The sequence below is a fragment of the Phalacrocorax carbo genome, chromosome 3 (genome assembly GCF_963921805.1).
Source record: "Phalacrocorax carbo chromosome 3, bPhaCar2.1, whole genome shotgun sequence".
Lineage (NCBI taxonomy): Eukaryota > Metazoa > Chordata > Aves > Suliformes > Phalacrocoracidae > Phalacrocorax > Phalacrocorax carbo.
In genome coordinates, this window is record NC_087515.1 from 96953966 (window position 1) to 96972713 (window position 18748).

Here is an 18748-nt window from a genome sequence, read left to right on the forward strand (position 1 = left end):
AAACAGGAAGTATTATCAACACTTCTTGTCATCCTCAGGAAGGAGACAAGAAGAAATAAATATACCGGAATGATAGTTCTTGCAGAAAGGCTTTCGTGGATCATAGGTTGTCCTGTATTTAGTGGTAACAGCATAACTTGAACAGTAACAAAGACCACAACTTTTTGTGACCCAGAGACTAGAAAAAGTATTATTTAAAAGCTAAGATTTCACTAGCTTCTCATCTGGATTATAACAGTCTGCAACGGTATGGCTGCAGTTAATACAGTGGGGGTTTTTTAGTATGGTTGAAGTTCTCTCTGGTTTGCTTTCTTATCCCTTTCCAGCTCTCACTATGTGTGTTTTCTTCTCCTGCACTGGTTGCTGGAGTTCCTGATCTAGGACATCCAGACAGGCCACCGGTGATGTAGTCAGCTACCTACAGAGATTAAATGACATCTTTTTCCAGCTGCAATTGAAAGATAGCTAAATGACATGAAAAAAACCAAACTAACAAGAGGAAACCCATGCCCTTTTTTCAGCACATTTTGAATGAGGCTTTGTTACTGTCACCGTGTTTTCAAGACCATGATTTCTGCACCTGACTGTGTGTCAACCAAGTATGTGAAGTGGAGCTACCTGCACATTACTCTGCCGTTTATCAAATTAAAGATTTCTCATACCTAAACACAGACTTTACACAAGCTTTATCAAAGTAGAAGTAGCTCAGCTAAATTAGGTGAAACAGTTTAAATCAAAAGGTTTGAAAAAGTATCTACTCACCCTCCACTGTACCTTTGCAGGATAAGTCTTTCCATCACATTTTCTGAAAATTTTGCAGCTTTCAGTTGCTACTTGCGTTTCAGAGTCCACCAGGTCTCTCACAAAGTCTCTTCCTAACTGTCATCACTGGGACTTGGGCTAGGATCTTTGTTTTGCTGCAAGAAGCCTTCTTTGACTATAGCTTCATGCTTCACACTTGTTTATTCTCTCCCTGTTCCAGCCTGATACTGTTAAAGCTTTTCACAGAATAGCTGAGGTTGGACAGGTCCTCTGAACATCATCTGCTGTGACCGCTCTGCTCAAATAGGGCCACCTAAAGCCAGGTGCCCAGGACCATGTCCAGAGAAGACATTGTCCATCTAGGCTGTCGTGGTTTAGCGGCAGCTCACCCCCTCGCAGTCGCTCGCTCACTCCCCCACCGGTAGATGGGGGAGAGAATCAGAAGGGTAACGCTCGTGGGTTGGGATAAGAACAGTTTGATAGTTAAAATTAAAAGAAACAACAACAGAAATGCAGTGTAAAGGAGAACAACGAGAGGCGCAAAGCCCCGGGGGAGGGGGAACGAACCGCCGGAACAAACCGCATGGGCCGCAGCCGCCCGCCGGCCCGACGCCGCGCCGCTCCCGAGCCGCAACTGCCCCCCCTCCATATACTGGTCATGGTGTCACGTGGTATGGAATGAACCTGCCATTGGCCAGTCGGGGTCAGCCGCCCCCGCCATGGCCCCGCCCCTCCCAGCCCCCCGCCACGCGGCAGAGCGCGGGAAGCTGGAAAGGTAGCCGACCCCCACGGTGGGGAGAATTAACCCCTTCTCAGCCAAAACCAGCACATAGGCACACTAAACTACTTCCAGAGAAGATTCTGTTCTCCTTCAGGGGACAGCAGAGGGTTCTCTTTTAGCAGCTTCTTTCCTTCCTGATGTAATAATAATTGTCACAACTACTTTGCCTGATACCTTTCATAATCTAGACAATAAAATGATATTCAGTCATTTCTAGCAAATTCCTAATTTATAGGTGAACTATACTTCCTCTTTTTGAAAAACATGATCTAATTTTAAATATATGAAATTATAAAGATTCTACTAGATTCTACACCTAGGCTAATAGTTGCATACATAAACATATTTATGTGATTTTTTTTTTTTTTCATGTGCCTTGTTTTTTCTCAATTTATCTAGCTTCAGGCTTCAGCCTTTGGATTATGATATGCCTTTATCTGTTAAATATATTTATGGTATCAGAAGTCTTATTTCCATGTACAGACTTAGGGTATCCTCAACTCCTCTCCTAAATAACAAAGATGGATCAAGGAGCTTTTGTTTTATCTTTTTTTCACTACAAAACAGTGTGGTTTCCTAATGGTTTTTCTGTTTGTTTTGAGATTTTTTTCTGGAACCATTCCTGCTCACTGACATCAACTAGAAAGCAGGATGCTTGGATGGTAGAAGATAATGGCATAGTTATACCATAAAAAGCAGTAACACGGCTGTATTACAGCTACTTAGTATTTCTTTCTGTTAAACCCCACCTTTTTTAAGCCACCACAGCTATCATTACCCCTCTTCAAGAGTTACAGCTTTCCAAAATGCTGCATACTGCTCAGTAAGCTCAGCCCTGCCCGTATTTACTCCTACAGGTGTAACCTTACATTTGATGTTACTGTATTACCTTTTTCCTGGGCAATCTAAATGACCCTACAAAATGGACATACAATTATTTCCTACTCAGTCATTTCACGTCAAAGGCAAGCTATTCACAGTGTTTTCCAGCTGAGGAAAGCAAAGCCCAGTGCTTAGTTTAAGGATGTTTATTTAGAGATAATGTGACAGTTTTGCAGTGAGCCAGCTGAGAAATCTCCAAATTTTAAGGGAATGTTCTAAGTACATGTAAGAACTTTTTTTTTGAAAATTGGAAAATTGGAATGGGAAAAGTAGAACTGAAACGAGTTTTGAAGTTGCTTAGCAATGCCGTGCCTAACTTGTAACTGCTTATATTTCATAACTACTTGATTAGTCATTAGTACCAATCAGACCTGCTCTCTCTCATACAAGGAGGTATACCAAGACCGCGCTTGCAGACCTGCTTTATGTCCATAAACAGTCCGATTCTAACAGCAGTCACATGGAGGCCCTCATAAACCAGTATAGATATATCTACAGAGTGCCTGTTGTGAAGGAGAAAATAGCTAGTAACAACAAAAATTAATGCTTTAGATTTATTTAAGTCTACCCATGGACGTCAGGTGTGTTTAAATTAAGTGCTCATACTTTCAATGCACCGGTGTAGCACGTTATTTGTTTGAATGATACCAAAAGTCAGTAAAACTAAAACCCAACAAATGGAATAAAACCTGTCTAATTTTATCTTCAACAGCTAGGGCTTCAAAGGGGATCAGTGTAAAACTGTACCTGAGCAAAGATGATGGTGAATGTAATAACAATCATAGTATAAATGCTCATACACTGGAAAATATTTTTTAAAAACCTTATAAAATGCTAGAAATATCACAAATACTGAATATACTATTTAAAAGTATATAGAAGTAAAACTAAACTAATTCCTGAAAGATTAGCAAGTGTAAGTTGTTGCTGTAGAAAACAAGGTGAAACATACATACCTGCTAAATGACCAGCAATCAGAGTCCACACAGTGGAGACTATGCCCAAACATGATGAAGTTGAACTGATACATAGTATAACAAACAAACTGAAAACAAACAACTGATGAAACCAGGTAAGGGAAGGAGCAATTTACGCAACATCTACAATGGAATTACTTTACCAGGGTAAGCATACTGGTAATGGTATGCTACCAAAATAGCAGTGTAGCTGCAAAAAGTCAGCTCTTGAAAGCCTCCGACAAGGGAGACTACAACCTCCCCAGGCAACCTGCTCCACTGCTCGACTGTCCTCATGGTGAAGAGGTTTCTTGTCATATCCAGTAAGAACCTCTCATTTTCACTTCCGCCCACTGCCATCTTCCCATCACGTACTGCCAAACAGCTCAGCTTCATCTTTCTTGATGATCTCCTCCTATGTGTTGGAAGGCTGCTATTAGGTGTCCTGAAGACCTCTGCATGATGATCAAAGACCAGTTCCATGCCATAAAATACCCTCCTGTAATAACAAGTACACTGACATGGCAAGCAAATTCTCTGCAGACTGTAGAGCAAATACATCTGTTATGTAGCCAACATGGAACAAACAATAATTTGGCTTTCAGCTCATTTCAGTACATTTTTAACTCTTCTTCATAGCAGGTTCCCAACAGAGTTTTTCTTCTCTGAGTGACTGAAAACATGCCTTGTGAAATGTCTTGATGTCCTTTGCCTCTGCAAACAGGTATGACCTGTGCACCTGATTCTTTTGTGCGTTGCCTCTTTCCTCTGGTTAAAACTTTGGAGACATTAAGTGCACTCTAGCAAACAGTTCCCTTAAACAGCGCAAAATTTCTCATGGTGCTTTTGTCTTTGGCAACTATAAGAAAGCAAATGATAACACAGTGAAAAAACAGGAGTGGAAAGTTTATTTTTAATATAAAAGCAAATATACACATAAAATAAGTACAAATATATAATTATTTAAGTGAATACCTGCCTTGCATCATTCTATACAAAACCTGCACATTTCTAATATTTCGCACCAAAAAATACCATCTGTATCACTTTTTAGTAAATATTAGAAAGGATTGTAAGATATAATAATCCAAAATAGTACAACTTGATTTGCATTTGCTTATTAGATAAAACATTAAATTACTACATGTGCTGTATTACTGTTTTGAAGACCTCGTGTGGTAAGAAGCAAAGAAGTAATTTCACTACAGAAGACTTCTTAATCAAATTAAAACACAATGTAAAATATATGAAATAATGAAATAAGATAAATGAGAACTACACTAATAGAAATATGTACTAACTGTTTCTATAAAAGGGAGATATAAATAAGATGCAGAAAAAAAATTCCAAAATTATCACTTTCATGGCCATTAACTGGTCGCTTGGCGCTCTATGTATTAAACCAAAAATTAGTAGTAAAGGGTATTTTAAGACCTGAATGAAGGCTCTGTGGACTGGCTTACAAAGGATATGCCATATTTTAATAGGCTGTGTCAAAAAGGGTGACAGATACTGGCAAATGAACTGCGCACTTCAACAACAGAACAAAATGGTTGCTGGAATAAAGGCATGATAATAGACACTGAGGTCTGAACATAAAAGAGAGACAGGATTGTACAAACTCTTACTAGCTTGTCTGTCATGCCACAAATAAGAGACTAACAGAGACCGGAAGATGAAGGTGAAAAGATCAATATGACCAGGTTTAATATGATTTTCCATCTCTTTTTGAATATCAAAGTTCATCAGAGTTCAGAATGGAAATGCTACAGTTGCAAACATGGGGAAGAATATTTTAGATAAGTTAGTCATACAGAAACAGGAGAGGATTCATTCTTGAATATATAACAGTGAAGAAATAGAAAAATTTAGGTATGCTCTAGTTGTGCATATCTACAGAAATGGAAATTTTTATGATGGCACTGAATTATAGGCTTGAATGCTTTGGAAAGCAACGGTGCAATCAATAGTGGCAGAGCTTGACCGACAAAGATTAAGATTTGGAACAACCCATTTTAGGTTTGAAAAATTGGATTTACTTTAAAGTTGATATATACTTCACTATGAAAATCACTCATATATCACAAACCAACTCCTGAAGTTCTTGCTATGCTAAAGCTTCTGTGGAAATGAGAAATTCCTCAAAGTGAGGGCTCGAAGATTTGGCTCTTACTGAGATCCCTGGCAAACCTCCTAGGAACTGCATACACATGGGAACAGTTTTGGAGAACTACACCATGGGAGCCCTCTGGTGGGTGAAAGAAGAAAATGCCCCCGAAATGCCAATCGCCAAGGAAGAGGACTCCTGCCACTCAAATTACATTTTTACATCCAAGATTGCAGTGTTTTGTAGTTACTAAAATTTATTTATCTGAATCACCTATTACAAAATGGTGAGTTTCCACATCACTCCTCCTGTATAATTAGCCTCTGTGTTTTTCCCTCCTGCTATAATGATTATTCAGCTGCAACCCAAAGAGGAAAGCAGTTCACTCTCACAAAATAAATGAAACAGGAAGAATATGTTAAACTAAATCCTTGTCACTGACACAGAAGAAAAGGTGTTACTACATCATGTATCCATCTCTGCTGTTTCTATTACTGGTGACAGGGAACATTAAACCTTAGCAGTAGCTTGAAGCCCTAGCATTCCTTTGGGCCTTGTAAAATAAACATTATACACACCAAAACTTAAAATATTGCATAAAGACTCTGAGATTGCTCCTTACTATGTACATCCAAAGGCCTGGCTCTGGACAGTTTGCACATACCCAGTGTCTTTTGACTCTACATGTTTAAAGATTTTCTTTGTCTCGGGATACAGGCAAAGAGATCAGTTTTTGGTTGTATCCAATATTCGCGGACAACCAAGTGATACATGATCCACATAGTTAAAGATCATACATTTAAGAAAGGATAGCAATGGCAGAAAGTGAAATAATTTGCTCTTCTGTGAAGTCAAAACTACAGATGTAACTGCTGCTATGCCACTACTGATCAAAAAGGCCCAAGTAACAAAACTTCAAAGTCAGCAGCCATCATCTCATGCCATTTCTCTTCCCTGTGACATTGCTTTGTGTTACTGCCCTACTATTCAATTCCTGGTGCAATTGCTGAGAAGAATGATTTCCTCTGCATTCTCCAAAATGTTATCTTCTATCTAAATACAGTTGCTGTGTGAGTGGCATTTATCACTGACTCGCTCAGGTAGAAAGTGACTCTTGGGACCTTTCTTGTTCAACCTCCTGCTCAAAGCAGTGTCATGGTGAATCCAGACCAGATTGCTCAAGGTTTTATCAGTCAAGTCTTGTAAACCTCCAAGAAGTGAGGTGTCAAAACCTATCTGGGCTATCTGCTCCAATGCTTAATTATCCTTACACTATTTTTTTTTTCATATATCCAGTCTGATTTTCTTATTTCAATTTATGTCTGCTGTCCCTCCTCCTCCCATGCACCACTGACTCCATCATCCTAACAGCCGCCTTGCCAGCCTGCTGTTAGGGCCCCCAAAGCCATCTCTTCCCCAGGTGGAACAAGCCCAGGTTCTTCACCTCTCCTCACAAAGCAAGTGCTCCAGTCCCAGCCATCTTGGTGACCCTCCCCTGAACTTCCTCCAGTTTGTCAATGTATTTCTTGAACCGAGGAAATTAGATTCATCAATTCTTTCTTTTCACACAGAAGCATTAAGCCTACCTTTTTTCTCATTTTGAAACAAAAAGGATCCTCTGTGCTCCTGACTACGGGTTTAAGGCTTTTGTGTCTTAGAGATGAGGCTCAACCATTCTTTGTAATATAAAATCACCCTCTCCTGTGCTGCTAGACAGTCTTTAATGTTCAGGATTCTTTATGCAGTCCATATGCTAGGTTTAAATAATGTAAATGGCTTTGAATCAGTCTTCTGAGCCAGAAGAAATTCACCTTTGTCATGAAGATTACCCTCTAACTGTATCAAATGATGAAAAACCTAGCCTTTGTTGATGTCCTAAGAGGAGGAATACCGAGCTGGACTAACTAAAAGATATTAACTGGAACAACTGAAAGACTGTGCAGCTTCCCATATTGACCTTTCGGTGCCAACAGCAAACCCTCTGGAAAACCAGGAAAGCTGAAGAAGCTTCCCTTGCAAATCCTGCCTGATTCTGGCATTCCCCTGCTCAGGGACCTTCTGAGCTGGAGGTTGCTTCTCTATCAGAGTGCTTAATACTGCTTGACAGACCTCTCATCCATGAATTTTTCCTATTAATTTTTAACATATGCATACTCTTGGTATTCAATCATCCTAAAGTAAGGATATCTATTTTTTAAATTGTGTGAAGCAGTCCTTTTCAAAGTCTGCTGCTTGTTAATGTACTTTGTGCCCAATTTTCTTGTTATGAGCATGACAAATTGTTGTCTATTCACTGTTCCTTGTGCCAGTCCGAACTTCTAAAATTCTGTGATTTCTCCTTGTGCAGCATCTTTTCCAAGATGGTGATTCCAAATTATTTACTTTTTTCTGTGCACAGAAGCTATTCCTTACTTTGTTCATGCTCGTCCTCCTCTAAAATATCTCAAGCTCTGTATCTTTTTTTGACATGGACGTCAAAACAGCTCACTGTTCATGAAGTGTAATGACTATTTGGTTGTCTATCCCCTTCCTATTACTAACATTATTTGCCTTTTTGACTACCTCTAAAGATTTGTCAAAAGCTAAACTTCCAGGCAGCTTTGCCATTTAATTCAGGGAATCAGAATTTAATCTACTGTTTTGCTCACTCTCCATCTAGTTTGCTCGGTCCATCCTGGGAAAATCTCCAAACATGTTCCTTCCAAGTTTATGTCTTGGTTGCAGTTTTCCCATGTACAGAAGACTAGAATTATCTCTAATAATTTAGGACAATATGCAGAAAAGAGTTCTTTGGATGTTCTAATATGATCAAACAGTCAGTTTGTTATTTGACAAGTACCATGAGAAAAATACTGGGGAAATCTCTTTTATATTCTGACTGGAAACATCAGGCAGAAAGTTTCAGGGATATACAGCAGTTCACATTTTTGTTCTGGGAATGTTCACACGTTTCTATTGTGGAAGTTCACATTGTTTTCTTTCTTATCAGCTCATACAGAACTGCAATTTACATACAGAGCAGCTTTTAATTATTGTGGTTTTTTTTAAAAAAAAAAAACCATTTTAGAAATAAATTGACCTTGAAGGCTCTTAATCATTTTTACAGCCCTCATTAAAGAAAATGTTATTGACTTACACTTTTTATCTCTTGGAGAAATGAATCACCTCTTCTGCCCTCAGATTCCTTTTATAAAATTCTGGTTTTTGTTGAAGTAAACAAACTGAGGAACAGAATAGAAACAAAACAGAAAAGAACTTCCATAAATATTAATATGCAGTTGTTAGCAATGTATTAAAAGAACAGCTACTCTAAATTCTTCCACAGATTAATTCTAAATTTCTAACTCAACTATTTCTATTGAGTTAAATATATGACTATTTAGCATGTCACAACCTTTAAAAAGATGACCTCTATTGCAAATCAAAAAACAACAAAAACACCTTTTCTCCTTCTTCAATACTACTACAGCAATAAAAAACACACACAACTTAATGCACAGATTAGTTATTCCTCTGCACCTTGTGACAGTTCTCTGCTTTCACAAAGAGTTTACTAGTCCCAAACTATGCCAGTTTTTTCTTCACATGTTAGAAATTCCCATGTTCTAGGGACTGGGCTTTGCCTAGGAGAATGATCCATTTTAAATACATCAATTATTATGTATATCCACTGTAAAATTTGATTTATATAAATTATTTTGTGGAACTTATTATTAAAAATATTGTTAAGAATGACATGATAAATAGACACAAAAAGTTATTTGAGAAATTGATGGCACAGAAAGCCTATCTTTAGCCTTCAAAAATGATTCAACCTTTGACTTGGGTTCCCTGAGGAACAGCCTGTCAGTGGTGATGGGTACACTGGGAGGAACAGCCATGTATGCTCACCTGCTTCATATATATGCTTTCCCTAAATTCCACTAAATATTGAGAAAACCTTTTTCCCAACCCAATGGGACCATTTGTTCTTCCTCAGTGTGACATCAGTACTTCTTTTGAAAACTGTTCTCTGTCCTACGCTTACCCAAAATAAGAACTGAGCTGACTTAAACCAAGTTAAGGTCAAACTGGAATTTCCGTGAGGTTCATAAAATTGTGCATTGTCCCTATTTTTCATGTAAATGTTGAGCCACTGATAAAACAGTACAAACTATTGATATTCGGTAATCATCAGAGAAGATAAACGGAAACTGAGGTTTCTCTCAGTGAAAAGGAATGACAGACTGCACTAAAGCCAAGCACTCTGAAGAGATCAGAATGATTGAGGAGCTTGAAACAAGGTAACCTTTTAGCATAACAAAACAATATACGGAGAAAAGACCTAAAATACACATCATGATGTTCTCTATTAACCTAGTGATAAATAATGTCCAAGTTAATTTTGTGGATGCAGACTGGCAGATTCCAATTAGTGTTTTTCTTTTTGGCTGTGTGATACAGTGGAAAGTCTTATTCATAGAATGAAAATTAACTCTTAACAGTGCTTAAGAAGAAAACCAAAGCTGCGCTATTGGTTAAATAAGGCTAAGTAAGCACTGAAGTACAGCGATGGAAGGAAAGATGCCTGCACTGACATAATACAGTATGACATATCAAACTCAGAAAACTAGTTTGGTCTGCAGAATGGTAAATGAACTACAGCATTAAATCAAACAGAAGAAAGTTCAAGAAGTTACAGTCAATTTTCTTTGCACAAGTTTAAGGACTTTAAAAAAAAAAAATACAAATTAGTTATTGCCAATGGTGAATGCATGTACTCGCACAATTCCAGGTCCAGTGCATTTTGTGCCACAGGGCTTACAGGTTTTACTGGATCCTATGCCACATAACACAAAGAATAATTACACCTTCAAGTCCAAGACCATGACATGTTCTAAAACCAGCTTCATTATCTTCTTTTCTAACATGAGAAAAAAAAAAAAGAAAAAAAGCAGAGTTAATCAGAGAATATTAAAATACAGCATTGCCATTAGCCCACACACTTTCAGCCCCCTTGAAATTTGTGGGATTATCAAGTGGTGACAAGAGCAGCTCAGTCAGGCGAGAAGGTGCACCTGCTCCCTGTTGGTATGTACACTATCTAGTCCAAGTATGATACTAATCCCTTGTCCTGGTCAAAATGAAGGCTGTATCTTGTTTCATATACTTTAATTTCTACAATACCACTCCTCTTCTTTCTCTGTCTTTTTACCATGTGAGTACGTTATTAATAACAAACTTGTGGAAATTACTTAAGTAGCATCCAAGCCATTTTTAATAGTTTGGACATATTTCTCACTATACATAAGAACTACTTTAATGGTTCTTTTTAGATTAAGATTTTATTTTATAAACAATATAAATGTAAAATTTATTTTAAATTTTCTTTTCTTTATAACACTAAATTTTTGCAGTCCTTTTTTTTTTGGCACTCTGCAACTATGTTGCCTGGGAAGGCAAGGATGGTATTTAGGGAAGGCCACTGACATCATTCTTTACTTTTCCACGCTACGACTGCTACTGCCACAATGCACGTCAGGTTTGTTTTTGCAGAATATTGTAACAGCATTCTCTTCACACACACTCATTCTATTTTCATTCACACATTCTCTCAATGATCTGTTAAAGTACCTAATTTTTTTTAGTACGCACAAGAAGAATTTTTAGAGTCAGTTATCAACCCTAGCTACAAACATGTCCAAAAGAACCTTTTCAGAAAGCATTTTTGTACTTCTTGTACAGGCCCACTTTTTGTACTGTTCTCACCCTGTGACCCCAATACACAATGCGCTACACAAGTACTTCTATCCACTGCCACTCTCTAGTGCATTCACTGATCTTGCTGCATGTTGTGGCACCTTGGTGACAAGCTTTTGCTTGTAAGAGCAAAGAAGTGTGGAAGAGGAAAAGACAAATGTAAATTAAATACACGTGTTCTTGTGGCCTCCTCTTCTATTTGTGCAGAGCGGAGATGTTTCTTCTGCGCTGGTGACCAATTGCTCATCTCTTATTTCTTGGCCTATGGTTTCTCATTAGTCAGTCTTAATGACCAATGCGCCTTATGGATTTTTGTTCTGTAGCTGCTCACGATGTAACGACACAATTGACTAAAGTGCAGGTAGACTTGGGCACTACAAACAGTAGCTGCCCTACAGTGACTGTGAAAGACAAACATAGCCCTGGTACGCCAGGAAATATCCAACCAACGTATCCTCAGGGGTGGTCCCAGCAATGACATTGTGAATACTCAGAAATCTGACCTCAAATTTATCCATAAACACTCTCTTACAGGCAGAGCTGTGTGAATACAGCCATGAAAAAATGTTAGTCTTAGGTTCCTCACCAATAATAAACACGGGATGAAAATTCTGTCTCTGAAAGAAATCACAAAAGTCAACATGTAACTGAACACCATTTTTAAGACTGAAGTTTATGGGACTTACATTGGCACAAGGCACAGGAGAAAGATCACTATTTGAATAATTTTAAAAAATACTAACTTTGCTATTAAACTGTGGTGTTTTTTACGTTTTTGCATGTACTTGACACCTGCAGTGTCCCACGCAACCAGTAAAAAACATGAAGTTGATCCTCTGAATTCTGTTTGTAGATCATTCTTCAGAAAACGATTTGCTGATTTAATTAGAATAAGGGATAAAATGTTGTGAATTTATAAATACTGAATTTTAGGGAATAAAGAAAAAATATTCAGATAGCTAGTGGTAACATAGCATTGAACTTCCATTTTGCCTACACTGTACATAAAACATTACTTCCATTCTGATAAAAACTTTTAAAGTTTTAAAGTTCTTCCTTTACACTATGAATTACAGTAATCATTTTACACACAGGGACATGAAATTTTTTACAACTGAAACCTTGAAAACCTTGCCTGTTCCTAGGCTAGCAACCATATTTATCAAATAGGAATGGATTAGCAGTGCTAATTTCTTCAAAATTACCGTTTAGTGTAAAAATATAGGAAGATTTTAACAAAAGACTCAAAGATCATGTTTTTCTGCTACTAAGAAACATATAATTTTTTTTTTTAAACTGTTTATTAAACCACAAACTCCTAACTGTTTAGAATGGAAAAGATTTTTGATCACACTGAAGTTAATCTTATGGCTTATTTACTAAAGCAAATTAAATATTTATGTAACCATTTCAGTCAAAACAAAAAGATTTGTGGTAGGACCTAGCTATAGCATTTCTTTTTTGATTTTTTTTTACAGCAGCCTTAATTCTTAACTAGTTACGGGTCTCTGATGTTTGGCATTTCAATATTTTATTGATAAGTTATTCGGTGCTGTACAAAACATAAAATCTTTATACACTCCAAGGGCAAATTACTTCCCTTCCCACTTGGGAATAGTTTATTTTTAATGCTGTTCTTTAAGTTTTTAATTTTTCATGGGTTCTAGAGCAATTTTGAATTATGATATACATATTTAATAGTAATGACATCCAAGGAAATAATTTCTGTGGTGGAGATAATGGATACATAGTAACATTAATATATATTAGAAAAATCTAAGAGTACATACACAATATAGTTATCTGCTTAATGACCTATAACTAATTATAGTTCTGCTCCTTTTTTCATCAAACTACGAGCCCACCTAGATTGCCATGAACTATCCTTCACTTGGCTCATGAGCACCACGGCCATTACACAGCCACCTGCCTGCAACTTCACACCAAATGGAAACCCACCATAAGCTCCTGCCCCTCCAGAAACAGCCTTCCAAACAATATGTCTCTACCAGCAGGCCCTTTCTTACAATGCTACAAGCTCACCTAAAAACTACACCTGTGACCAACCAACCATCCAGGCAGCTTGTGAGAAACCACTGCACTCTGCTTCCACCTGCACTGCCTTCACAGTAAGTTACCACATGGTAAATGTATTTGCCCCTACAAGCAAAATTTCCATCCATGAGCAAACATACCCCCTGCAGGTAGCTACCTCCAAGGTTTACAAGCTCTCCAGGACCCTTCTCAACTCCATCATCACTTGGTTCATGAATGCTGCCACATGCCAGGGCCCTCCACACTGCCCTGACAACAAACAGAAAAGCACAGCATGTGTCCACTGCTCTAAGGGGAAGCTTCCCATTCTCCTGTTCTCCCAAACACAGGTCACTTCTTGCAAAGATGCAAGCCTACCTAAACTCCTGCCGCCCGCAACCACGCCATGTGTAGCTTGTGAGCGCCATCACAACCCTTTCACAGTAAGCTGAAGCCCAAAGATGTCAGCCACTTCATGACAAAGCTGTTCCACCACATACATTGCCAGATACCTTCTCCTGAGAGAATGAGTCCACCCAAACACACAGCTCAGATGTCCTGGATATAGTACTGTCTCAAACACAGCCCTCGTAATAAATTGAAGCTCAGCAAAGACTAAAATCTGCCTGGGGTGAGGCTCTCACAACCCTTTCACCAGGAGATAACTTCTCTCAAGGCTATGAGCCCATGAGACGTCCCACCTCTCACCTGGCCTCTAAGCTACCTCACCACTAAGCTCACGAGCACTGTTGCCACCACAAGCCCATCACCCACAGTGGCCTCACAGCAGCTGGAAGCTTGCCATGCCCGGGCCGCGCTCCCCCGGCCCCAAACTGTCCCTTCTCACAAGGCTATGGAACGGCCCGAATCTCAACAAGGTCTTGGCACACGAGTACCTTTGCTCTCACAGCAAACGGAAACATAGCGGAGGCACCTACTGCTGCAGGACGAGAACATGGCCACCCCTGTGCCATGGCAGGTCCCTTCCGGCAGCTTTGTGAGCCTCTTGTACCGATGCCGATGAACTAATAAAGCTCGTGCACGTTTTCACCCAAGCTGCCCATGCACCAAACAGCAACCCACACCCGCCGGGCACTCCTGGGCACCTCACCTGCACGAAGCGCTCACAGCAAATTGAGGATTAAGCCCGCTCCCACTCCCCGCGCCACCAAACCACATGCTGAAGGCTACGAGCTCCCTGAGCACCACCGGACCCCGAAGCTCCCAGAGGCGGGGGTTGCTCCAGGGTGAGACCACCCTCCGCCCTCGAGGGCACGAGCCTGCCGGCGACCCCCACCCCCCCGCTCCTCAGCGCCCTCGCGGTAAAGTCAAGCCCTGGGCCACGGCATTGGGGTGCACGACTTCCCCTCCCCCCCCCCCCCCCCCCACCTCGCCGCGCTCCCCTCATGAACGCTGCCCTCGCGGCCGCTGGGCAAGGCTCCACCCACCCGAACTCGTGCGCACCTTGACATTCACAGGCTGCCCTTCCTTCTCCTCCCCCCCCCCCCCCCCCCAAAATGTCTCCACGTGTGTCCGCGGGGGTACGAAACGCCAGCAAAGCCTCCACTCCTGCCAGGCGCCTTTAGGAAGCTGTACGGGACGTAGGGAATTATTTTAGGTACTTTTACGGAGAAAAGCAACAATCATAAAACTGGAAGTGCTCGACAACTCTTAGTGCACCTTCTACCTTTCCCCAAGCCCTTTTCCTCTCCCGCTGCCCGATAAGCGGGAGCCCCCAGGGACCGAGCGTTGCCCTGCCTCCCGGCTCCGGGAGGGGACGGGCAGGCAAACCCCACGCGGGAGCAGGGAATGAGGGCGCCCGGCCGCAGCAGGTGGCCGCTCACCCGCACTCCGCGCCCGCCCACCCAGAGGGATGAGGGGGTCACCCTGATGCACCCTAATACCCCCGTTTCTGCCCCCCGCCCCCGACCGCCGAACTCGGTCGCGGGACGGCGGTGAGCCCCGGGCGTGGCAGGTGCTCTCGTCACCTCTCCCCTCCGGCCACGCCTCTCTGGCGTCACAAAGTAACGCGGCAGGCAGTCCCTGCGTGGCGAGGCCCTGGCTACCAGCCCCTCGCTGTTGTTCACTATGCCGATAGCGGGACACGCCAAATCAGGGCAGGAGCCAGGGGCTAACTAAAGAGAGAACACCCCCGTCACAGGCACATGACGTCACACCCCGCGGCGCGCCCCGCAATTGTTAGGCACGGTCCCCCTGGTGACGTCATGCCCGCCCCGCCCGTTAAAAGTCCCCGCCTCGCGGGGGGTGGGTACGCTGTTGCTGACGGAAGCGAAGATGGCGGCGGCCGCCTCCGAGCTGCTGACGGGATGGTGCCTCTTTGGCCTGGCGCTGCTGGTGAGAGGCGCCGCTCCCGGCACCGGCGCCCGTAGGGCTGCCCCGGCCATACGTACCTTCCCCTTCCTTCCTCTCTCCGGGGCGGTGGTGGCACCTTCACCATCCCCGTCCTCTCCTGTCTCTCCTCAGCTGTCCCCGGCCGGGACGGGACGGTGCCTCCGCCCTCCTCCGGCCCTGGGCTTCCCGCCCGGCCCCCGGGCCGCCCCGGCGCTGGCGCTGCCCCGCGACTCCCGCCGGCGCCGCGGCGGTGGGTGACGCCGTAAGGCTCGGCAGAGCCCGGCGCGGGGGGTGCGGGGCTGTCTCGCCCGCCTGCCGGGGCGCTCCGCGGTGCTCGTTTGGGCTGTAGCCTGTGTCGTGTCGGAGCGCTGCTCGCGGTGCCGCTCGGGCTGTTGCTAGCGAAGGTACCGAGTGAATCACAGAATGTCCTGAGTTGGAAGGGACCCGCAAGGATTGTCGAGTCCAACTCCTGTCCCTGCGCAGGGCAACCCCAGAATTCACACCGTGTGTCTTGAGGGCGTTGTCCGAGTGCTTCTTGAATAGCGTGAGTTGCGTGTGGTGAATATAACGCTGTTGCTTAGGGCTGAGGCAAAAAGCGTGGTGATGCTCTGCTAGTCGTGAACACCGAGATACCGCGTCTAACTTCCGTACCTGCTTTCTACCGATCTTATTAACGCGTAACTACCTTTATCTCTGTATTTCAGGCTATTCTAATCTTCTGCTGGGTTTACGTGCGCAAGTATCAAAGTCGGCGGGAAAGCGAAGTGATTTCTACCATAACAGCTATCTTTGCATTGGCAGTTGCTCTTATTTCATCAGCGCTACTACCAGTGGACATCTTTTTGGTTTCGTATATGAAAAATCAAAATGGTACATTTAAGGTATGGACTTTAAAAAATGTTAATTGCCTCTTCAAAAGAAGCACTTGTGTTAAAACAGGATGTTCTTGGGTTGTCAAAGTGTTTAAAACTAATGCTAGTACCTGTTCTAGTGCCTAAGGATTTTTTGGAAAGCGGGAGCTAGTCCTGTGAATGCAACACTGAGCTCTGTTTGTTATTTGAACTGGATTTCAGTTTTCACTTCTACTATGTATTTTCAATATTCTGCTCGTTTCCAAATGCTCACTCCTTCTGTTGTGCTAAAAGGACTGTGTATACCATCCTGAAGATACGAATAAATATCAAATGTTGCTGGTTTTAGTGCATCATACTGGGGTGTTATAGAATGGAATTTGTTGCCCCTTTGGTCAAAAACAGACTGTGTTGCCCACTTGTAGTTTAAGATTATTTTGATTTTTTTTTGCTAGTATTCTCCTATTCTGGTACTGAAATTTTAAGACTTGTAAAGATTAATTGTGTTTTATCTATAATGTAAAACCAGAGTTAATGAGCATGCTTTTTTTAAGGAGGGAAAGGCTGGAAAAAATCCTTGGGGGAGGGGAATACAGTAGTATCTCTTCTTGGCCTTAACTGAACTACTGTTTTTATAAACTTAAGCTGTAGGGGGTTGCTGTGCAAAGTGAGTTCTTAATGAGATGAGTACTCCCTGTAGTCTGCTCTAAGCATTACTGTAAGTAAGAGTTCTTCCCACTGCTGAAAATATTGGCCTTCTTAATTTTTGAGGAGGGTTCCTGAAGGTAGTGACCCAGTGTCTTTGTGAGGATGTTACCATTAAAAACGGGTCAAACTGGAGCATATTAATAGCTTGAATAACAGCTTAGTTTGGTCTGGAGCCTACCTGGACCTGTAGTAAAAGAGATGATCCTGAAACAAATGAGAGAGTGGGCAGATGGTAAATGCCTGTACACTAGACTCAAAAACAGTATTCCTTTGGAAATAGGGCTGGAAGGGAAAACCTAGGTCCTGCCGGACCTCTGATACTGCTTCAGAACTAGATTGCAGCCCATACAGTACCTTTTGGCTGGTGCTTATGTACATGCAAGTTGTAAGAAGCCTTTAGAATTGAGCTGTGACATGACTTTTGTAGTGTTCATCGCTCAGCGGTAACACAGAATAAATTAAGCTATTCAGTGTTATTTTTAAAGGTTTATCTTCAGACCTTGTTTGTTCAGAAGTAGAATGGGTATAGAAGATGGAAGACACATTTATATGTCATGGTACTAGCAGATCAATGAGAATAATACTGTGTTTTACAAAATATATTGAGCCTGACTAAGCAGAGAAATAATGATGTAACTAGGCCCAGCTGAGAAATGCACATCTGCTGGGGATTAGGCAGAATTTCCTGTTGCAAAGGAGACCTATTTTGTCAATGTATGCATTCCCTGATTTGAGAAACAAACGTGCGAGGAGAATAGGAGGCCAAATGTGGTCATGTGGTTACTACAGTCTTATTTAAGGAAGTATGATTAATAGAAGGGAAATCAATCTTCTTAGAACACTGTTTTTCTTGAGCTAGATTTCTTTGTTAATGGCACATGGTGTGATATGGTGGTGTAGGTAGATTCTGTTTAACAACTCTACCTGAAAGCAAGCTTTTGTGCTCATGGTAAGTAACTTTCTTTAAGGTACCTTTGCCTCTGCTTCTGAGGTCCTGCTTAGATCCTAGTGCTTGTAGATGCGGCTGATGGCCAGTTGAAGTAAAATTGCTCCATGTTGCCTTGCAGAAGGATTCTTCCTTTTCTCTTAAGGCTCAGCTGAGTGAGTTTCTAGCTTTACAGCAATAACATGAGGTCTTATGATACTAATACATTTGTGTTGACATTGTGATACGGAAATATTAATGTGGCCTTCCTGATAAAGTTGAATGGATCTGAAATCAGTCAGGACATACAAGCCTGTATGTAAACACACACTTTTATTGATTTGGTAATTTCAGTTTAGGAGGAATGTCAAGTTAGGGGGTTGACAGCATCTTAATGTGGGATCTTAATAAAGCTTTTAACGCTGTCCTGGGTAATGTGCTTCTTTTCTGCTGCTGCTTCACAAGCAGGACAGACTAGGTTAGGTTCAGAATATTTCCAGGAGGGACTACTGCCCTTCCTCTGGACTGTTCTTTGAAACCCAGCACCTCCACAGCCCTATATCTGGTGCTGGGGTCTGAAGGGCTATGACTCTGGCAAGAATCCTTTGTTTTGGATGGCCAGAGTGAGTTAAGTCTTCACTAGATTCTTCT

At 41.8% G+C, this 18748-nt stretch overlaps 1 protein-coding gene and 1 long non-coding RNA gene across 2 annotated transcripts in view; one reads left to right on the forward strand and one right to left on the reverse strand.

The window, feature by feature from the left end:
- Positions 1 to 2554: 2554 nt before the first annotated feature.
- LOC135312884 (uncharacterized) lies at positions 2555 to 15382 on the reverse strand. Its single transcript, XR_010372503.1, has 3 exons — positions 15250 to 15382; positions 8625 to 8709; positions 2555 to 4240 (listed from the first exon to the last, which is right to left on the reverse strand). It is a non-coding gene; the product is annotated as an uncharacterized LOC135312884 (long non-coding RNA).
- Positions 15383 to 15519: 137 nt separating this feature from the next.
- The window catches only part of LMBRD1 (LMBR1 domain containing 1), a 78752-nt gene continuing 75523 nt past the window's right edge, over positions 15520 to 18748 (forward strand). The window contains exons 1-2 of the mRNA XM_064447842.1: positions 15520 to 15616; positions 16318 to 16494. Of these exons, the coding sequence (XP_064303912.1) occupies positions 15557 to 15616; positions 16318 to 16494 (237 nt within the window). The 5' untranslated portion in view covers positions 15520 to 15556. The remainder of the gene's footprint in view (positions 15617 to 16317; positions 16495 to 18748) is intronic.